Source organism: Brassica rapa, chromosome A08 (assembly GCF_000309985.2).
Source record: "Brassica rapa cultivar Chiifu-401-42 chromosome A08, CAAS_Brap_v3.01, whole genome shotgun sequence".
Classification (NCBI taxonomy): domain Eukaryota; kingdom Viridiplantae; phylum Streptophyta; class Magnoliopsida; order Brassicales; family Brassicaceae; genus Brassica; species Brassica rapa.
Genome location: NC_024802.2, coordinates 8,438,637 through 8,462,571, shown reverse-complemented (window position 1 = coordinate 8,462,571; position 23,935 = coordinate 8,438,637). Strand labels below are relative to the sequence as shown.

At 29.7% G+C, this 23,935-nt stretch overlaps 2 protein-coding genes across 2 annotated transcripts; one reads left to right on the top strand and one right to left on the bottom strand.

Annotated features, from left to right (window-relative positions):
* The first annotated feature begins 3,038 nt into the window (after positions 1 to 3,038).
* LOC103833757 (GDSL esterase/lipase At5g33370) lies at positions 3,039 to 5,323 on the top strand. Its single transcript, XM_009109827.3, has 5 exons — positions 3,039 to 3,383; positions 3,461 to 3,588; positions 3,683 to 3,925; positions 4,052 to 4,304; positions 4,891 to 5,323. Exons 1-5 carry the CDS (start codon positions 3,140 to 3,142, stop codon positions 5,121 to 5,123), a joined length of 1,101 nt encoding a protein of 366 aa, XP_009108075.1. The 5' UTR covers positions 3,039 to 3,139; the 3' UTR covers positions 5,124 to 5,323.
* An 11,124-nt stretch (positions 5,324 to 16,447) lies between these two features.
* On the bottom strand, positions 16,448 to 18,004 carry LOC103833755 (aspartic proteinase CDR1). Its single transcript, XM_009109826.3, has one exon. It carries the CDS (start codon positions 17,943 to 17,945, stop codon positions 16,623 to 16,625), a length of 1,323 nt encoding a protein of 440 aa, XP_009108074.1. The 5' UTR covers positions 17,946 to 18,004; the 3' UTR covers positions 16,448 to 16,622.
* Between the last annotated feature and the right edge of the window lie 5,931 nt (positions 18,005 to 23,935).

Below are 23,935 nucleotides of genomic sequence, written 5' to 3'. Positions count from 1 at the left end.
TCCATAAGAATGTCAAACGACAGTTGCTTCCTTGTACTGCGTGCAAGACTGTACGCCTTAGTATTCTTCGTTCTGGAGATATAGATGAGCTCTGAATGATTGAAACTTCTCTTGAGGAACTTGATATATTCTAAGTAGCTTGTAAAGGATGGTCATTCATCTAATTCTGAAACCATCTTCACCAATTGAGAATAATCCGTTACAAAAATGACACGAAACATGCTGTAAATTTCTCATACATTTCATTGCCCAGATGAATGCCTCTACCTTCGAATAGAGGGGGAATATGTTGGGTCTAGTATTCTTTGTTCCCATCAAACCGTCAAATCCTTTCAGCGTGCTATACCACCCATGTTCTGAGTAACTCTCATACTCCTTTCAAGATCCATCCGTAAAACACAATCTTTCCGGTCTGGAGGATAACATTGACTCCACTTCCCCTGTAGATTGAGATATCCTATGAGTGATTGTGAGTTGAGCCTCAGCCCAAAGTATTGATTCTGTGTCTGCCGATTTGAAAGTATCCTTAGGATCTATTTCCAAATTGCTGAAAACTTTACTATTTTGTGATTTTCAAATATACCCTAGTATCCAAGCAAATTGATGGTCTTTCAACTGCAGAGACAGTCTCCAAAACAGGTGATCCATGTTTGTAAAGAGTGAATGAGTAGGAAAAATATCTTAATTCGATGGTAGACCTGATTTGTCATTTCCTCAATTGCTATGCACATATTATATCTCACTGAATCCCTCTCGCTTGCAAGTTTTTCTTAACTGATATGCAGCCTATATAAATTTATCATTTTATAGCATAATAATCTTGTTTATGTTGGATTTTTTTTTAAATATAATTTTGACAACGATATTTTTTCAAAAATAATAATATTTTCTAGAGATTCTCAAACAGTACTTTTATGCATTTTCATGATATTGTCAATAAAACTACAAATTTATAATTTAAATAAAGCATGTTGTCAAACATGATAATAAAGTTTTAAAGCATATCAAATACAACTCTATTTTTCCTCTATATTTTCCTCTAAATAAATTAATTTTTGTTCCAATGGTTTGTCTCTAAAATAGAATTATTCTATTTCAGAGAAAAATAAATTTGAGTTGGAGATGATCTTACAAAGTTTACAGTACATGAGGATTTAGGGCTGGACACAAGTATTCGTTACTCAGCCCGTACTCGCTACTAGGTCGGTATTTGTCTTGTAAAGTCGAGTACTTGGTTTGACCAAGTCAAGTATCAAGTAATCTATTTAAATTATTTGCAAGTACAAGTCAAATATCAAATATTAAAGTAAAAGTAACTACTTGGCGTAGTTTGAATTGTTACTCGTTTTTGTTAATGAACAAAGATACATTTTTCTAAATCATAGTAAAATAACTTGTTTATATTTTCATTTTCATAAGTGAATCAAAAATATAAGATATATTTATATAAGTATCTTGGAGTTTTTTCTTTCTTATATATTATGTTTTTTGAATTAACTAAAATATAGAAAAAACAATGAGATATTGTCTATAAATAATAAAGTTATTTAGTTTTGAATTCCAAAGAATTAGTAAGTAATTTACCAATAATTTTCAAGTAACTTGCAAGTGATTTACAAATAATAAAAAATAAAATAAAGCAAGTATTTTGCAAATCCATCATTTTTCGCAAGTATTTAAAACTGCAAGTACTCGTTTTTAACAAACCAAATACAAGTAAAAAAAATTACTCGTACAAACCAAGCCGTGTACCAAATATACTGTAAATACCAAGTACCCAGCTTGTGCCCACTCCTAGATATTGATCCCAAAACTAGACTAATATATACTCAAGGTCAAGAAGGCTCTAATGACATTGACACGTTCAAAGAGAACGGTTTAACACGGCAATAGAGACCCTCGTCGTAAGCACAGTGAACCTTGAATCCACGTTCAGAGCCACCCTAGAAGTAAACAACCTCCACGAAAAGCCAAGACACCTGACCTGATATAAGTAATCGAGGATTTTGCACGCTTAAACATCAAGAACGCTCTTAGTCTCAAACTAACAAAAATATGCATATTTATTTGACATGAAAAGGCATCCAAAGCATCAAAAACACCTCAATGAGAACAACGGAACCTCAAAATATTATCAAAACAGATCACTTATCCGACATCTTCCATGACATATCATTATTGACTAGAGTCCGAGCCATAGTAGTTATTTTTTTGTTTTAGTCATTTTCTTTTGGTCATGATTAGTTCTGCTTCTTTGCTTTTGTCATATCATTTTAAATCTTTCATTTTCTTTCTTTGAGTCAATCATTCAATCAACATGAAGAACATACTAATAAAGCTCTCGACAGCATTAGACTACCTATATTTTTTGTCTTTCTTTATATCTCTTGCATCTTAGCATAAAATAAGAGGGAATTTGCTATTGTCTTATTTCACGAAAGAGATTTCATGTGACCCAGAATTTGAACTAAGACTTGAAATACTTTTAAAGGAACATGCATTAAATCATTATCTAAATTCGTAGTATATAACGTCGATATGGGTTACCAACCTAATAACCTACAAAGTGTGACATTTCCCTAGACTTAGAAGAAAAACTAACTCACATGTAGATGTCGAAGGCTTCTTCGTGAACTTTTTTTTTCCTAACTTGTCGTTTAGCATTGAAAGGGTAAAATATCATGATAAGTCAATTCATCTAGAAGACGCATGTATTTTAATTGCTAATAGAGTTGCTACAATATATGCAAAGAAGATAATTTGTCCATCGTATTAAATCTAATATGAATATACACTTACGGGACTCGAATGAGATTCCAAGAGTTTGATGATTCGGATTTTTAAATTTGGATTTTTTAAGGTTTTTACCATCTTTACCGGCACATATTTATTCCCAACCAAAATGACAACTCTAGTACATTTTGGTTGTCTCCATTTAAAATCTAACACCATTTGGTAAAAGCTGGTGAAGACCTCCATTAATGCCTCTTTTTCTCTCCACTACTTTCAACATGTGCACGTATATATACACACATAAGAATCTTGTACCCTTACTCATCCCATCTCCGAGCAAACACCTAAACAGAGTTCACAGCATCATCATACACATATAAATTTTATCAGCAGTCTGAGTATAGCAATGACGAACTCGGTGGCTAATGTTGCACTACTAGTGGTTTGCATCCTGCAAATGATGAGCTTACTTGTGTTGCAAGCCAACGCCAGGGCTTTCCTAGTGTTTGGAGATTCCCTCGTGGACAATGGTAACAATGACTTTCTAGTGACCACTGCTCGTGCCGATAACTACCCTTACGGTATCGACTTCCCAACTCACCTTCCCACCGGCAGATTCTCCAATGGTCTTAACATTCCAGATCTCATCAGTAAGCTTTCGTAGTCTTTTAACACTTCAAATATTACCAAAAATAAAACAGTAGTAATATGATGATATTTATTATAGGTGAGCATTTGGGTCAAGCGTCTCCATTGCCTTACCTGAGTCCTATGCTGAAGAAAGACAAGCTCCTGATCGGCGCCAACTTCGCTTCCGCTGGCATTGGAATCCTTAACGACACCGGTATCCAGTTTGTAAGTTATAGTTTTACAAGAGTCCCTTAATGTATCCTAGCAGCTAAGTTAAGGCACTTTTTGATAACAAGGTCTTCTGGTAACTTCAATGCAGTTGAACATAATTCGGATCACGAAGCAGTTAGAGTACTTAGAGCAGTACAAAGTACGAGTGAGTGGATTGGTCGGAGAAGAAGAGATGGAGCGCCTCGTTAACGGAGCACTTGTTCTAATAACACTAGGAGGCAACGATTTCGTCAACAACTACTACTTGGTCCCTTTCTCCGCAAGATCTCGTCAATTCTCTCTCCCCGACTACGTTGTCTATGTCGTTTCTGAATATCGCAAAGTCTTACGGGTTTGTTTATTTATATAGCGGCAAAAATCATCCATTAAATTTCTCACCAATTCTTATACTTAACAAAATCAAATGGATTTTGAAACTGCATTGCGTCTTATATACAAATTCATATTGTTTTTATAGAAAATGTACGATTTGGGTGCTCGACGTGTCCTGGTGACTGGGACAGGGCCGATGGGTTGCGTCCCAGCCGAGCTGGCTCAACGTAGCCGCACCGGCGAGTGTTCTACGGAACTACAACGAGCCGCATCGCTATTCAACCCACAGCTTGTTCAGATGATCAACGACCTCAACAATGAAGTTGGATCTTCGGCTTTCATTGCCGCTAATACTCAACAAATGCACATGGACTTTATCAGCGACCCACAAGCATATGGTATATGTCTTTATTTCCAATTTAATTTATCAATACATTTTACAAAGCAGGTTAATATTTGAGGTTTACAAATTGGTTTAAGGGTGATATTTTAGATTTGTTGGTATTGATTTATCGGTATATATATGGTTTTGGAAACATTTTTTTTCTTAAGAAGGTTTAGCAATCATATTTCGAACAAGAACATAGACTTATATATATATATATATATATAATAGTTGGAAAAGTTTCCGTTGGGTTCGGTTTTACTAGGTATTGAATTTTTAAAATAAATTAAAAGATAAACAAAATTTTAGTTAATATCATACTATAATCGTTCCAAAAAATATATTTTTTATATATCTTATATTATAATTGTTGTTACAATAAATCATAAATTTAATAGAACTGGATATTTCTCAAAGAACTTTTGTATTTTATGTTTTATTTCACATCTGTAAATTCAAACGCTGATTTCCTAGCCAGTAGTGGTAAAGATTCATTTTTGTGTGGTATCCACTCTTTTAGTTTTATAAATATTGGTTAAGTGCACTTTTAGTGTTTTACTAAGTTCGGTTTTGGTTTGGTATTTATGTTCTAATTGCAGGATTCGTAACGTCGAAGGTGGCGTGTTGTGGACAAGGACCGTATAATGGGATAGGACTATGCACACCTTTATCAAATCTCTGCCCAAACAGAGATCTCTTCGCCTTCTGGGATCCTTTTCATCCATCAGAGAAAGCAAGTAGAATCATTGCTCAACAAATCCTCAACGGTTCTCCCGAGTACATGCATCCCATGAACCTCAGCACCATCCTCACCCTTGATTCCACGACTTAATCTTCTGTTCATCTCTCCAATTCCCACTCTATGTTCTCTTTTAATTGTTTGATCTTCTCTTTAATTATGTATTTCGACATGGCTGCTTTAAATAGTTTCCATGAGTTATGTTGTGTGTTTTGTCTTCTTTATCAATAATTGAATCGCCAATTGTTACTTGAGAAGTAATATCTGTTTTCCAGCATTCTTTCGAATGTTCATATTCATCTTTTCATTTTTATTTGTATTCAAATTAAATGGTAACAGATCTTTTATTTTCTTCTTTAAACAATCAAACTAAATAATCAAGTTATAAAATGTTCATTTATAGGTGTGTTTGGATAGTAGAAAATCTAAGAGCAAGTCCATCCATTAGAACCTCTAATGGGCTCTTATGATTAAATTAATAGTTAATATGGTGATTTTAGAAGTTAAGAAACTTTGTTAGTACAAATAATTTTTCCTCCTCTAATGGGAGAACCTCATAGGAGTTCTTAAATAATTTTTTTTTAAGTAGAATGATTTAAAATAAAACACTCTCGGGAGTGATTGAGATTGGAGGAGATTACCAAGAAGAAGATCATATTGGGGAGGTCCAGGCTTGTGCTACCAATCAAAATCTTTCACCATTTCTTCAAAACTTCTCATTTGGACTATGTGGAGGATTTGGAAAAGTCGAAATTAATCTTTATCAGAAGAAAAAAGGGAACTGGAGATGTGATATCTAATAACATAAAGTAGACTGTGTCTCTCTTCTCCTGCTGCCAGCGCAACAAATAGAGGAAGGAAGAGCCGACAGCTGTCCCACGACCAAAACGCAGAGCATCATTTAAGTTTGTGTCATTTGGGTTTCTCGGTTTCGTTGGGCCTTTTACGTCGTGAGCCCATCACGTGTTATATCAGACGATGCGTTTTGATTAAGTTAACGTCCTCGCGTATCTAGAGACAAAGACGAAACCCTTTGCGCCGTTGACGTATCGCCTCCTTCCTCTCCCGATTTCAGAAACCAATCAATCACCTTTAAAGATCCCATTAAACGATCGCCCACGATGTAGATTCAATGCGAGATTTTAATTGCGGATGGCGATGGAGTTGACTATAAGAAGGTAATCTTGCTTCTTCTCTTAGACCACATCTCATTTGTTCTAAAATCATCAGAAAAAAGCAATGGCTAACGTTTTGCTATTCCTCACTGATTTGCAGACTGGACGCTCCTCTTCCACCGTTGAAGTTCACTTGCTCCGCTTCTGGGAAGCCAGAAACGTCCGCCGTGGTGGCGAGCTCATGGCCGTTGACATGATCTTGCTTGATTCTCAGGTTATGTATTAGAACCGCCTTTTGGTTTTAATTTGCTGATTGTAATTGTCAGTTTGTGTTTTTGGTAACATGTAGTCTATTTCACACCGATTGGTTTTTAGTTTTTAATGATTGTTTTGTAAATATTTGATGTTCATCTGTTTCACCGTCTGAGTAAATCCATCGGTTCACATCTGTAGTCGTCTCCGCTGTTTTGTATTTAGATTTTGTTAGAAGATAATTGTTGTATTTTACGATTTTGTTTCTTACTTTGATTTTTTTGTTTGTGTATATTCTTAGTATGGTTTCTTCATCGTTTGATTTATGCTGATTTGTATTGTGTTCTTTGTGTTGCAGTTTTTGCAGATGTCCCTGCGTCTCTTCCTATTTGAATTTCAGTTTCCATCTTAGATGTCTGAATCTCTGTTGATGTTTGATTATATGTAACTGGATTTGAAATACATTATGTTGCCAAATGAAATGAGCAACTGAGTGTTTCTAAGATCTGATTCATTTATCGAGTTTGTTACTTCTGCAGGAGCAAAAAGTGGAATCTTTGGATGATTAGGGCGAGACCAGTAGCTTATGGTCCTGGAATAGTGCATCGTGTCGAGCCTGTCAGCTTAGAAGAACTTGGACGGCCGAGGTTTGATGTCATAATTGCTTTGTATTTAATCTCCAGTACATGGTTTTGAACCTTAAATCGTTTGCATTTGAAAGTGATGCTCCTGAAGCAAAAAAGGCTGAGAAGAAGAGCAAATCTTTAAGATGGCTCTTAGCACTGCAGCAGTCACGTTAGAGAACCAAGCTGCTGAATCCAAAGTCATTACCAAAGGATGACGTCAAGTGGACACGAAGGAGGAGGTCGTGAGATATAGAAGAGGCTCACCAACATTGTAGCCAAGAGATGTACACAAAAAGTTCTATTGAGTCCAGCCCATCATCTACTTCAGACTTCTTCCCTAAAGCAAGATAATTTTGAAGTCTTTAATGTGTTGTGATTGTGATCATAGTATACTGTTAATAATAAGGGATTCTCATTGACTTAAAACAAATAAAAAACGTCTATGCTCATTGCCTTTGGCTTTATACTAACAAAAAAACGTGCAAGACTGCAGAATCAGTAAGCCTGCAAATCAGTAACCCGAGACAGAAGACACGGATCCTACATAGCTCTTCTCCTTTGTTTGAGATGATCATCTTTTTATCTGGTGCCTACTGGTGTTAGTTTTCATTAGCTTTTGTTTTCTTTTGCTCTTCCCTTTGTTTCTGCAGGCAGAGAGCCTTGCTTTATACCCTCTGTACTTTGGTATTTTTGATTTAATGAACTACTCAACGTTAAAAAAACGTGCAAGATTTTTGGCACCAGCTGTTTTCTATTGAATTTTGATGAAAAATGGTGTAGTCAAGTGTCTTCTTTCATTGCGTTCTATAAACTCCAACAATACAGAAAATATCAAATTAAGTGATGATTTTTTTTGCCCATTGATCTTCAATATTTAAAGAAAGAGAACATAACTGAGAAGATAAATTTAGGACAACAAAATAACATACGTAAGCGGAACGGAACGTAGCCTCAATTATAAAAAAAAATATTTTTTAATAAAAGTATAATTTAAGCATCAAAACTTTAATGTTTACACCGTTTCTAAATTTATAGTCTATAGTTTCAAGAAAAGAGTTTAAACATATATAGATTGAAATTGTTAACATTTAAATTATATCATTACTTATTTCTGTATAAGTTATTGTTTTGGAACATAATCTAGAACAAACCAAGTCATGACAATTATTGATATAATATATTACTTTGGCAGACTTGCTCATACCTAAGTCTTGATATTAGAGGTAAGCCAATGCGAGTTTCGTTGAGGTCAAAGGCAATGTACTGTTTAGACAGAGGATCTCCTGACATCCGTGGTTTTCTTGGAGAATACGTCTGAAACACACAACAATGTTTCCGTGAACAACTTAAAAAGAAAGGAAAGTAAACAAAGGATTTTAATTTGAAAAAAAATAATCGTGTACTAAAACAAAAACAAAAAAAAAAAGAAGAGGAAGAAATAATCGTACTTGGCACCAATCATCATTTAAGTTGTACTTAACTTTAAGTATCTCTTGAGCTTCAAAAGAAGATGTAAGGATAGAGGTGATATGCAATCAATGTGAAGTAGCACCAAAATAAAGACTCGCATGATTCATGAGACAAACGCCACATTTATATAAATAAATAAATAAACGAACACCAATGATATCAGCTAAATTTGGACAAACCATATGTAATAAGCTCAGCCTATCTTCCCAAACAGACCCAAAAAAATCAAATAGAATTCAAAAGTTGTGAAGTATTTTTTTATTCATATCTCCAGAATACCAAACAAATCCAATTCTTGAGAAAGCACTTTGTATTTACTATCTCTTCTCTTTTCAAAATGAAGAAATTAGACCACTCAAAAATCACAAATAATACGATTGCCTTACAAACGTATGATTGTTCAAAATGATTCCAAAATTTCATGTCAAATCAACGTACTCGCCACTTCCTCATAAACAATATCATTTTATACATAAGTCAAACCCATCAGGTAAATACTTCTAAAGTAAACATCAAAGCTGACCACCATTTCAGCGCCACAAAAACTGAATACTCAATTCCAATATCAACATAGGTTATATAATCAACATGCCCTACTACATACATCTAGAATTCAAGTAACCTTTTAAGACCTCATTATAACATAAATACCAAAACAAACAACTACAATTTTATTATAATAGTAATTACTAAGATTGTCCAAAACAGCTATAATAACTTTGACAAAGAGTCCCTCTAAATCAAAACCCCATTCTTCACTATTTATAAACACTCACAACAAATGGTCTTAGAAAATTACTCCTCATTTCTTTTGATCGAATCTGATTGATTTATGTATTTTATAGTATTCTAAAACTGAAAACACTATAAAAGCTTACAATTCAGAATTAAAACAACAAAAATATTAAGAACCCAATTATTTTTAGTTATATAGTTGAAATTTGGTGTATGCAACATAATTATACTTACACCCAACTCAACATAAAAAGAAATTGACACAAAATTACATCTTTTATAAAACCCGATTTATCAAATCCCGCCCGTAGGGCGGGCCTATCCTAGTATAAAGTAAACTCCAGAGCCAACTTAACTAAAATGTGAAAATGGAAGCGTCCACTTGAAGAAAACATCAAGTGTAACTCTTATTGTCGTTTTATGGGAATGAATATTGAATTAGTAGCTGCTTGTATCAACAAAAGTTTGAATTGAATCCCTCATACCTTATACTAGATGACTTCCTGCAATATCGCAGGATATTATAATTTAAATATTACTTGCATAAGTAAGTTTTGTATATATTTGAAATTTACAATAGTTTCAATAAAATAAATTTGTTGACAAAATATAGATAGAAATTTTGATTAATTAATAATGTAAGAATAATATTAAATTTTATTACATTATACTAATCATCTTAACACAAGCATCTCATAATTATGAAAAAAACAAAAACTACCATATATGAGGTGTGATATATATCTAATATTTATGTCAAATTCAGAAAATAATCAGTTTGAAACAAGTATATTATATTACTTGGATATAATAAAATTTAATTTTGGGATTTTAACAAAAACAATTCATCAACAAATATTAATTATTAGGTATATTTTAGTTGTGTACACGATTAAAAAACAATATAAAATTAATTTCAAGATATTCTGAAATATAATGGAAAATAGTTTCCTAGCTACATGAAGTTTACACTAATATGGTGGAAACCATACACTAATATGGTGGAAACCATCCAATATATGAGAATGTGTCAATAACTACACGAAGTTTATGTTAATACATGTCACATGTACGAAATAAATAATAATATGGTGGCAACATCACATTCGGGTTTAATTGATTTTAAGCTAAGTTAATGGGTCAATCTGTAATTTACTAAACTTAATTGATTTTATTAATAAACTTAGTAATTTAATAAACTTTAACTTAATAATTAATTAAACTTAATAAATTTATTAAATTTATTAAACTTAATAATTTAATAAACTTAAACTTAATAATTTATTAAACTTAATATATTTATTAATTTTATTAAGTAAGTTTAATAAATTATTAAGTTTATTAACAAAATCAATTAAGTATATTAAACTTAATAAATCATTAAGTTTATTAACTTTAATAAATTACGGATTGACCCCATTAACTTAGCTTAAAATCAATTAAACCCGATTGTGATGTTGTCACCATATTATTATTTACTTCGTACATGTGACATCTATTAACATAAACTTCGTGTAGTTGTTAACACATTCTCATACATTGGATGGTTTTCACCATATTATCGTAAACTTCGTATAGCTAGGAAACTTTTTTATATAAGAATCTCGTAAACATTCTCAAGACATCTATATGCTTATTTATTTTATATTAAATAAAATACATTATTAATAAAGTTAGGGTTGTAATCAAAGTATATTTATAAATATAGATGATTTGAGGAAACTTCAGGAGATAGAAAATTTTGTTTGCTTATGGCTACAGATCCATATTTATGATAAAGATGAAAATCATGTAATCTGCAATCAATATAATATCATTTTCTTATAACAAACTTAAATTAGCTATTAAAGTATAATAATACAGATTAAAACATTAAACCACATATTTTATAAAAAAATACTATTTTAAAGAGTGGCTCAAGCATAATATTAAATATAATATAATACATAATTCTTTTTGAAGATAGACTCATATAATTTTGTTCTAATCTTACTTCTACTTATTAATTAGTTATATATGTAATAAGAATACAATACGTATTATACTTATTATATTTAAAATTAACCTAACACAATATAAATGGAACTTAGTTTATTGGTATATTTGTATATATATTTTATTTAAGTAAGACTGAAACATAATGATTAAATTACGAACACTATATAGTATTTTCATATGATAGATTTTCCACTAATTAAAACCTCTTACAAATTGATTGATGTATATTATACTACATATCTTATAAAAATATGATTTAGGGTCGAGCAAAATATTTTGATTATCATATTTATTATTTATACTTATTTAATTAAGTTCAGATAATTTGATAAATTATAATTGATGATTATTCAGTCAAAATCATAAGAACATGACAAATTATGGAGAATATGACAAATACGTAAAATCACTTCTAATAATAGTATCGATACTATTAAAGCAGAATTTCTTATAGGATTATGTCCTTAGTTTTTGGAGTTATTTACAATGGTATGTCATTTTTTATATTACCATTAATATTATTAATTAAAATCGGCCAGCCTAATAAACCGATCAAAATGCAAAATATATTGGTCTTCTATACTATTAAAGAAGAATTCTTTATAGGATTATATTCTTAGTTTTTGGAGTTATTTGCAATGGTATGCCATTTTTTCATATTGCCATTAATATTATTAATTAAAATCGGCCAGACTAATAAACCAATCAAAATGCAGAATTGGCTAATAACATTGCAGCAGCATTTATCAACATTACATATTCCAGAAAATCAACCGAAACTCTATGATACAATTATTAATTTTTTTTTAATGTAAAAATTTCTAACTATACAAACCATAAAAGCATAATTCTAAACTATCATTATTATTTAACCTTATAAATTTAAGATTTATTGTTTGACTTAGTGGTACTGGTTAATGATATTTTTGACATGTTTGATGGCAACACTCTATAAATTTTTGTTTTACAAAGATCATGAAATATTAAAGTAGTCCAAATAAATATATAATGTGATTACGAAATAACGAATACCAGTCATCATTTTAAGATATTTTCATAATTTTTTTGTTTGTTAATTCATGACTTTAAACCTTGGGTAACAAAAAAATCAATAAATATTGCCAACAAAATCATAAATATCATAAATAATAATAAAAACAATTATTTTTATTTTACTTTTCATTTTTTACCAAAAAAATCATTAATATCAATTTCAAGTTCCTTAATAAATGGAAACTAAGAATATTCTGGAGTTTAATTTAATAACCTTGGCCAACAATCTCAATTGTATTTAGGAAAAATGGAAAGTATGAAAAATATCTAATATATGTTATCAGAATAATCTCACCCAATTTGCTCATTATTAATATAGGATACGCAAAATATTGTCCCGAATAACAATACTAACTATATTTTGATTTCATAAAATAAATCAATCATTATTGAATATTTTTATTATAATTTAAATATGATGAATTAATTAAAATATGTATTGCAAAAAACGTAAATGTTTATACAATCTATAATATAACAGTTTATTAGTAAGTTAAAATTAAAACATATATATATTTATTGACTAGAAGTATATCGTTTTAAAATATTTAACAAAATCAATTAGTATTTTGGAAACATGACAATCATTTATAAAATAATATAATACAAAAGAGGACATGTATATTGAAATTGATATAAAAACATAAAATATATTCAAAATAATAATAGTAAAGAAAGAAGACGGTTTATTGAAATTAACTATAAAAAAATAAAATTTATGAAAATATTAGATTAGACAAATATTATCAACTTTAAAATAAAACTAAAAATGATACGAAAAGAGAAACATCACAAGGCTTATGGGTTACTTTTGCATTTGATTCAAGTTTAGGTATACTTTTGCAATCAAAATCAAGTTTTGAGTCATATTTGGTAAATTCCCCCTAAATATATGCTATAATAATTATTAAACTAAGCATAAATTAATTATTAATGTACAAAAGGAAATTTCATTCTTTCCACAAATAAAATCTACAGAATTTCTTAATATGATTAAAATATATACTGAAATTAATGATTTTGAATAATAAAGATTTGGTAAAAAAATTTATATAATCAATTTTTATTTATTTTATATATTAAAATAAATTGAACAATAATATTTAACATATAATAAAATTTATAATTTTTCGTATATGTTATATTTTGAATTTTTACAAACAACTTTAAATTACTAAAATTGTTAACAGTCTATGATTTAAGAATTTGTGATCAATGGTTTAAGTTTTTGTTATAATAAGATACAAATGATAATAAAACTATATGAATACAAATTCTCATTTAATATTTATTCATATTAAAAGTATATATTTTAAAATTGTTTAAATTAAATTATATACCATATAAAAATAAATATTTTAGTTAAATTTTCACTAACAAGTATTGAAGACTTAATATTTTAATTTTTCAATTTGCATTGAATTTTTAAATATGATTATAAATTACAAAACTTATTAAAAGACCACATTGAAATTTTTCTTTCCAGCAGTTTAAAATTTTTGTTATAAAAAATACAAATGATTATATAATCAAGTAAGTATGAGACCTTATTTAAATATAACCATATTAAAAAGTATATTATATATGTATGTTAACATAATTTAAATTTACTATATAACATAGAAAATAGGTAAGTATGATTTTTTAATTTTTTATCATAAAAATATTGTAAATAAAAAGAGTGACTATTTTAATTTATGTTTGATGCTAATTTACGTATACATGTAATAGTTACTTGCTTCTCATTTATTTAATATATATTTATTATTTTATAATATATAAAAATGCAAAATAAATAATCTTACACATAGTATTATAGCTTACAGTAATCTCCATTTGTAAATGTCCATTATTCTTTGATTAATCAATATAAAATTTAATCAAAAAAATAATCTTATACATACCAGATTTGTAAACGGAATGTTCATTCCGCACAAGGTGTAGAACTCTTTTTATTTTGTATTTGTTAAGTCCCACTTACAATTATTTTTGATAATATATATCTTTATACAAAATATCATATATTGTTTGAAGTAGAATCTTTATATTATATAACTTATATCATTACTTCAATTGTTTATCAATGTGATATATTTTCTTTCAATGGTGGTATATGTATTTTTACTTTAATGGTGATATATTAGTTCGCAGTCATTACTTTATTTCAAAAATTTTGCCAAAAGTAAATCTTTACAAATGTAATCTATTTTGATGGTGATATAGAATTTTTAGTGCCATATTTTTATAACCTTTCGAAAAATGCAAACCCTTTTTTTTTATGATCCCGGTATCTGGAGCCTCGAAAGGATCCGATTAGCGCCAATGATCGTCCACCGGAGCTTAGCCGGAGAGTCCGCCGAGGCATCCAGGAGGGCTGGTGATCACCCCATGTAAATCCCACCAGTAGCCACATGTTAGGCTTCTTCGTACTAGGTCCGAAGGTCCCTCAAGATAATCACCTCCCAACAGCACTCGAACCCATGACTTCCCAGATTGAGTTTAACCACTGGACCACTAACACGCGGTTAAAAAATGCAAATCTTTAAAATCAAATTGTACATGCCACAATTAGGTTGCTGTCATGTCATTTTTTTTGAAAGCAATGTTATTGTTTTTCTTGTAGTGAATGCTATAATGATGACACATATAATTTAAAAAATCACTCCTCGATTAATATTTAAGATATTTTATTTAATTTTTTTTAGAAAACAATTCCTTCAAAAAATTGTTGGGAATAATTCTGAACAAACATTTTTCCGACAAACGTTGATCGTCAAGAAATTTTTGATGAAATGCATAAATTATGTTAACAACGAAAATTTCAGATTCACAGTCGTCCAGGCGGATTTATAACGTTTTTCGACAATATTAGAGAGAGCCAGCGAAATCTTAAGATATAGCCTATTTTCTTGTAGTGGTTTATGTTACTATTTAAAATTACTTTAATCTATTGCTGAGGTGTTTGGTTTAGTGTCTAGCATGGTGCGGGTTTGAATCCTTTAAACAACCCAATTTAAATATTATCTTATGTTAAAATGATGCACTATATTGTTACAATATAATATGTCCTCAACCGAATTAACGGTTGACTAACTTATGATATCAATATAGATTTAAGCATTTAGAAAATTCATATATATATATTTTTAATTATAATCGGGCTGAAGTCTATTCAGTACAGATATCTTGTTTGATCGTATAAAGCACGATGGAAATTGTTAAGGTAGTAATAATTTTTTTTTCTACCAACATCCATCGGTAATATTATCCTTTTAGTACACGAGCAAGAACATTTGTGGGATACTGGGATATATAATGTAACAGCTGCCACTTCACAAGTAATACAAGACTAAATTTTTAACTAAATTGTAACTAAAATGTAACCATAGCCACCATTTTCACTGAAATGTAAAGAAGTTCTTGGTGTATGTCAGATCAAGTGCAATATGAATAAATTTTGTTGTTGTTTGTGTATCTTTGACATATTTTTGTGTGCTTAGATTAGTATAGGCTTGTGATAGTTGTAGGGTCTCGTTCAGAAAAAAAATGTGATAGTTGTAGGGTGTTCCTGTGTCGTGACAAAGTCCATGAATGCATTCTCGTTGGTAACTTTTAGTTACCCAGCCTATAACATCTTTGCCTTTTTTTCTTTGCATGTGTGCGGTAGATGAGTAATGTTGTGGTACGAGTTGGTGTGGTGTTTCGGGCCTTTTTCTTTCTATTTTCTCAAGTTTTAAGTTGGTTTTGCTTGTTTACAAGTCAAAGTTGTTCTTTCTGATTTCAAAGTTCAATTTCAGTTTATATAAGGTATTCTAAGTTAGGAGTTCAAAATTAATTATCTAAGGGTATTTCAAAAGTGTAAGGATTATGTCCTTGGCAAGCAAGGGGCATGTGTTACACTTTTTCTATCAATGATGTAATTAATCAAAGATGTCTTCTTCTTGCATAAGGCATTGCCTGTTCCTCGCGGTGGCAGCAAACTTGTGTCTTTCCACCCAAAGTAGGAGACATCTGCATCTCATATGACAGTGGCTATGCTTCTTTTGCTATCTCCTTGCTTTTTATTTCCCAGCAAAGAAGGGGATTAATGCCGTTTAGAAAAAGAACGTTAGAAAGCAAAGTTTTCTTTATCAAGTTATTCCTATTAGATAATAAGATAAAAACGCAATTCAGAAGAGAGCCCATTTATATTATTATGTCATATAATGAAACAAATTAAGGATTCTACATGAACATAATTATGAAATGGGAAATTTAAAAGAACAAATATAGGCCAAAATAAATTCAGCCATTATTATTGTTATAATAAAAACTAGTATAGTTTTAAGAATAGAAAGAACCAGCTACATTTTTGCACAATCTGCTGGCTTGAATGAGACCGTTTTAGAAATGGTATCGTAACCAACAAGGAAGTTCATCTGTGCTATATTCCCGTAAATGGCCAACTGGTCGTCCCCACGGAAGGCGAAGCAAACCAAATCCTCAGAGATTTGTATGAAGGCATTGGAGGAGTCTAACTTCACATCTGCTCCATCGAAATGCATAGTAATGACTGGAACATTCAGCTTAGCGGTTGCGCTGTAACACAGACTCAACACGTTTTGTGGATCGTTCATTCTCTCAGCATCGATTGAGGACGCAACCGCATCTTCGAGTTCGGAGTAAAAGTCGGTTGAGAACATGGTCAGAGTTGTGCCAGAGTCGATGATGATGTTCCCCTTGCCGCTGCTTCCATAAGAATCTGATACCGATGGGTATTTGATATTCTTGCTACCCACACTAACGGATTCTAGGGTTAGGTAATAGAAGGTCGCTTGCGATTTTGTGATCAATGGAGTTGAGACAGATCCATTTCCCGACACAACCGCATTAGTTCCAAAGTTGATCTTGCTTGTTTTATCATTTTCTGAAGATAGAGGGACCAAGCAGTATGAGAATTTGCCATCGATTGAGTCTCCGAGTTGCGAAATGAGCGAAACCGAACCGCCACCAAGTCCAATTATTCCAGAGCCCTTCTTGCTGAATGTTCCAGCGTTATTGTGACCACATCCAATGACGATATTTTTGAGCTGCACGGGGCGGTTATCAGTGGAGCCAAGCGTTACGGTATCGGCGGCAACATTACCCTTTGTGTAAGACTTGTCCCCGTAAGACAAAGTGTAAGAGCAAGTGTTGTTTTCTGTCGAACAAGTGGCTTGACTCTCAAGGGCAGTACATTGGCTGGAGGAGCAAGAAACGTCTTTGTATGTAGAAGATGCTTTAGGGTCAAAGAGAGGATCATCCTGAGTGTAACAGTCATCGCATGGCTTGCACTGGGTCCATAGGAGATCGCTTCCCGTGTCAGCGATCGCCATGATCGGGAAGGGAGGAGTCCCCAGTGATACATTCATGAGATATTCACCTCCATCTGAGGTTATCTCAGTTTGAGGTGAGTTAACTGATGCATCTTTTCCGTTGAAATGGACAACACGGTTTACGGATCGGTGAACCGCGTTTCTTAAACGCTGAGCAGAGGTTTCTGTCGGATTGTAGAAAGGCGATTTAGGAGAGTCGCGGTGGATCAGATCCGCGCTGAAGCCAAGTTTTGAATGAGCATTTGCGTTTAGGAGAAAGGGTGAAGAGAGTACTGATAGAGCCAAGAGAACTGAAAATAATATAGAGGCCATCGTCTTTGTATTTGAAGTGAAATGATGAGTTCTTTGTTATTCGTTGGCAATCTAATGTGTTGGTATATATAAGATTTGTGGGATAGTGGTAAACTAATTGCAACGCGCATGCTGAGATTTTTTTAAAGATTTAATACAATCTACAAAATTCATTTCCCATTTAGGCCTTATATATAAGGCAATGAAGAAATAAAATCTAAGAAATAAACACAAAGACTTGACCAAAGACTAAGCAGAAACTATTATAGAAGAGATTTTATCATTTTAATGCACATATTTTATTTTATTTTATCTTTCATTCATTACCAAGAGTGTACCATTCATCTCATATAGACTTGTTTCTTGAATATTTTAGTCTGTGTTTTCTTTAAATGCTAACATATATTCCTCCTCTTTGGTTCCTATATTATTCTTCAAAACACTCAATAAATCTAGACGGATATTTTCATACATTTGTGATTTACAAAACAGTCAACATTTTAAATGTTCTCATTTGGATCATGTACCATTTCACCAAGTATGAATTAATTTTTTTCTTATAAAATTTTCAAAATAAACAAATCGACAAAACACTCAACATTTGTGTTCTCATTTGGGTTCATGTACCATTTCACCTAGTATGATTTTTTTTTAATTTTTTCATATTAAATATTCAAAATTTTAGTTCAGCTATATTTTATCAACAAAATTATCAAAATAAATAAAATATTGATTATCAGTATCTTACAGTTTACTTATGATTAGGAGCGAAGCCAAACCTTTCTCTTAGTGGGTGCAAAACAATTAACATAATAGAAATGTGAGAGAATCGAACCTGGGTTGTTTGAAAGTTATGGGTGCACCCTTGCCAAATATGTGATTTCTAACTAATATGCATAATGTAAAAAATAAAATTTCTAAATACTAATGGGTGCACGTGCATCCCTATACCTTAACGTAGTTTAGCCCTTTATGAAGCGCATATTTTTGAATTTTTTTTATTTTTGAAATGAATTGGTCATTATCTTTTCATGATAAAAACCAATACATTAAGATATATAATCTAACACAAGTCAACTAGTTAAAAGAGAAGTTAATGTACATTTTCACTCATATAATCTTAAGTTAATATTCTACTAGGTGACCGGTCCGCACTCTGTGCGGGCATAACAAAATTCAAAATATGGAATAAATAATGTATAGTTTTAGAAGTAATGGATTTTACATCATAATATCACCGCCTTTGCGAGAAAGCATCAGCCATGGAGAAAAGCTGGTATTCAATATTTGACATGGACGAGAGGGAACAAAGTAACTTCAGTATCAAGAGGCAGTTATTGTGTGTATGTATAATTGCAATGTCTCTAATTTGTGTGTTTAAGAAGAAAATTTCAAGAGGGATTTTATATTGTAATAAGGTAAGTCATTACAAACGAATTAAGAATTTAAAAACATTAAGGTAAATTGGCATTTAAATTTCAATAAATGTGATAATAACTTGGGCAAGAAATGTTTAAAATAAATAAAGTAATTTACATTTAAACTATTCATAAGTTACTTTGCAACTTGTACATGTCAAATCAGAAAACGACATGTGCAATAGGAAAAGAGCTGAAGAAAAAAAATGATGATATAGCTCACCTTCCCAAAGAACATATAGAACCTCTTATAATAATTTAAAACATCTGATAAGCCAATATAAATAATTTTATAAATTTATTTATAATTTAATAAATGATTTATAAAGCATGCATAGAATTTGTTAGACATTAATAGTTATTATGATACATTATATACAAATATAAGGCTGTCTATACGTATATAAAATCATTATATCAATTCAAATAATCATTTTTGTTTTTTGTCTCCTAGACTATATTTGCGAAGTGATTTATATACATGTTGTCACTACAATCATTCTCGCTGAAAAAAAGATGACATGACACTTGAAATAGATGACATGGTTTTAGAAAATAATGACATGACATCATATTAATTGTGAGATGTAAAATTTCCTTATAAAAATTTAATTTTTTTTTGTAGGGATTTTAAATATGGTAATAAAAATAACTCTTATACCATCATTAATGTCAATTTTCCATATAAATATTTATTTATGGTAAACTATTAAATATATTAATAATTCATATATCACAATTAAAATAATTGTATATATGTATATATGTATCTCACATTAATAAAAATAAACTAAATAAAGTAATACTAATCCAAAAAAAAATTGATAGTTAAATATTTAAGCATTATTTAAATTTATCTTTTCATCTTTATCATTTAAATTAACAAAAAGATTTTTCAGTTTAACTAAAACAAACAAAGTCTCAAAGAATGAAAGATCATAATAACAAATTTGTATTACTATTTCAGATTTGTATTACACAGTTAAAATCTCAAATTTATATTAAAAATTACTATTTCTGCGCATGGCGTAGGAAAACTCCTAATTTTATGTAATTTATAAATATATAAAAAATTTGATCACATTATTACTCTTTCATAGTTTCAACAATTAGTTACCATAAATAATTATTTCTAAAATTGTAGATTATTTGCAAAGTGGTAATTGAATTATCATTTCCTTTTACATATAATTATAATAAATAAATTTAAATATCATCACCCAATTAAATTATAATAATTTGAAGAGTTCATTTATGATCGACACGTAATAAAAAATCACTTATGTGACTTCTCAATCAATATGTAGTAGGTTTATATTTTTATAAATTATTTATAACATTTTATAAATTATTTTAAAATTCTGATAAATTTATTCTTTAAACAACGATAAATAATTTAAAAATAATATTAATAAACATGTTTGAAATTTGTTATATTTAAAATAGTTATTACATAATTATATTCGAATATAATTCATCAAGTAGAGTATAAAACTATTATAATTATCTTATATAAAATTTCGTTCATTATATTTTATAGTTTATAAATATTGAAAGTAATAAATAAAATATTATTAATCTTTCTATAATTTCGAGAATTAGTTTCCATAAACTATTATTTGTAATATTCTTTAGATTATATGGCAAGTAATGTTAAATGATTTTAGACTTATCTTAAATTTTTAGATCTAAATTAAATAAATAAAAATTAAGAACAATCGACCAATCAAATTAGAACAATTTCTTGAAACTTCACCTATGAGCGACACGTCACCAGAAATCACTAAAGTGACTTCTCTTTCAAAATATGGAATAAATAGTGTATAGTTTTAGAACTAACAGATTTTATATTATGATTAATTAGAATTGTATTGTATATGTGTTGTAATTCTTTATTTTAGGTGAATAACTGGACGACCTTCGCATTGCCCTCGGTTAGTTTCCCTTCAAATTGTTTGATGAGCTGTTCACCAACTGAAGCATGAATTTTCGTCCCCTACACGAAGATGAGATAAAGTTATATGAGTTGGATTGAAAACAAAAGACTAAAGACGACTATGAGTTGTAAAAAAATATAGTAATCTACTTCTTTATCAACAAAAACCATTTCGATGGTGTTTCCGGAATCTTTGTTGTAATTTCTCCACAAGCGAAGAATTCTAACCTCAATACGCCATGTATCTTTACATGGTTTTAATTGCCTGAAAAAAGACACTCGGTTTTTGGGAGCTTGAACCATTGCCACACTGTTTTTAAAAATTTGATATCTTCACAACACTGTATTGTATTGTATGTAAGACCTTGAGAGTATCTTTATATATAGTCGACTTTTCATAATAAATGATGTTTGAATATTTATTTTTTGCAATAAATATTGAAATAGATTAAAGAAAGATATTAACTCTACATTGTCATAAGCTAGTTTGCATTTAATATATAAGAACTTGCACAAGTAATGCATATTTAAAATAAGGTAAGTCATTAAAAATGAATTAACAATTTAAAAAGTTTTAAAAGTCGAATTAATGTGATACTAACTTGCGCAAGAAATGCTTATTCTCAATAAGGCAACTTTATATTGTCGATCTTTTAAAAATAAATGATGTTGCTATATTTATTTTTCACAATAAATATTGACATAGATTAAAGAAAGTTATCCCCCTATTAACTATTTCACCGGGGATTTTATATTGCAATAAGGTAAGTCATTACAAACGAATTAAGAATTTAGAAACATTAAGGTAAATTGGCATTTAACATTTTAATAAATGTGATAATAACTTGGGCAATAAATATTTAAAATAAATAAGGTAACTTACATTTAAACTATTCATAAGTTACTTTGCAACTTGCGCAAGAAAAAAAAATTATTCATAAGTTACTTTGCAAAATAAATAAGGTAACTTACATTTAAACTATTCATAAGTTATTTTAAACATGTTTGGATTTTGTTATATTTAAAATATTATTATATAATTATATTCGAATACAATTCATCAAGTAGAGTATAAAACTATTATAATTATCTTATATAAAATTTTGTTCATTATATTTTATAGTTTATAAATATTGAAAGTAATAAATAAATCATTATTAATCTTTCTATAATTTCGAGAATTAGTTTCCATAAATTATTATTTGTAATATTTTTCAGATTATAAGGCAAGTGATGTTAAATGATTTTAGACTTACCTTAAATTTTTAGATCTAAATTAAGTAAATTTTAATTATTATCCCCATAGCTATATATGGGCTTAACGAAATCGACAATAGTTTTGGACCTGTCTACATAAGCGATTGATTAAAAATAAAGAAAAAAAAAATTCTAAAAAATCAACCAATATAATTATAACAATTTTCCTGAGAAACTCTATATGAATGCCATGTCAGCAGAAATCACTAAAGTGACTTCTCATTTAATTTATAGAGGGATTTTATAAAAAAGGCAAACTCTCTTCAACTTTCTACCACGTTGGAACGTATAAGATTGATACGTATAAAATATAATTTTTGTTTGCAAGCATTTAATCATCCGTAATATGGATAACCCACATGTCAATTTCTGAAGTAGCAGTCAAACCGAACCCAAATATAAGACATTGTGAATCGATGACATAGATTTTTTGTAGAAAACATGGAAAATGTTAGCACATATTAAATATTAAACGAAAATCCAAATTAAGTGGTTTAATTGGTGAAAATGGCTTGTTTTTTTTTGTTTTTACTGTCATTTTAAATTAAAAGAGACATTGCTGCTTTGAAACTGAACTAAGGTTAATTAAGTCCCGAGTAGGGGTTCGGTTCTGATGTATATAAAACTAAAAATATCAAAATAACTAATATATCTAAAACGGATTCAAAATATTTGTACCAAAAAATAACTATATTATTCGATTCAATCTGATCTTTTGAATAAAATTAATTATATAGCGACACATCTAACATATATAACACTAATCATGAAAAATAAATATTAATTTATAAAAAAAAAACAATACTATCGCGGACGCGCGGGTCAAGCTATAGTCTATCTTATTAAAACTCAAGTAAAAATTAAGTTTGTTTGGAAACATATATAGCAATTTTTCAAAAAAAATTTGTTTGGAAACATAGATTGTTGTTTAGAAACATATGTCAGAATACATAAACTTAACATATAAATTATTTTAGTTCAAATATTTGGATAGAGAATCAATAATTATTTTAAGTATTTTTGATGTTTTAAGTATACTTTTACAATTTTATATATTTTCTATTGATTATTTGTATATATTTTCAGGTATTTAAACCAGTTTAAAAGTATCATATATATTTTAGATGTTGTTATATATATTAAATATAAAAATAATTAATATATATATAAGTTTATAAATCTATTTTGGATACATTAGGGTACCCGGAATACTTCGGTTCGGATCGGATTCGGTTTCCATTTTCTAAAATTTCAAATAATTCGGATATTTAATCAATTTTGGTTTGGGTTTGGTACTACTTTTTCGGACAGAGATCGGTTCGGTTCTTCAGATTCGGGATTTTGTCTAGCCCTTATATTATTGACATGAAAAGCAAATAGAAACATATTTTTAAAAAATA

What these genes read in the sequence shown, in the direction of transcription:
- LOC103833757 (XM_009109827.3), top strand. Translation starts at nt 3,140, where the DNA reads ATGACGAACTCGGTGGCTAATGTTGCACTACTAGTGGTTTGCATCCTG. An exon ending in AATATCGCAAAGTCTTACGG is followed by an intron (nt 3,926 to 4,051) that starts GTTTGTTTATTT and finishes TTGTTTTTATAG; the next exon opens with AAAATGTACGATTTGGGTGC. An exon ending in CAGCGACCCACAAGCATATG is followed by an intron (nt 4,305 to 4,890) that starts GTATATGTCTTT and finishes TTCTAATTGCAG; the next exon opens with GATTCGTAACGTCGAAGGTG.
- LOC103833755 (XM_009109826.3), bottom strand. Translation starts at nt 17,945, where the DNA reads ATGGCCTCTATATTATTTTCAGTTCTCTTGGCTCTATCAGTACTCTCT.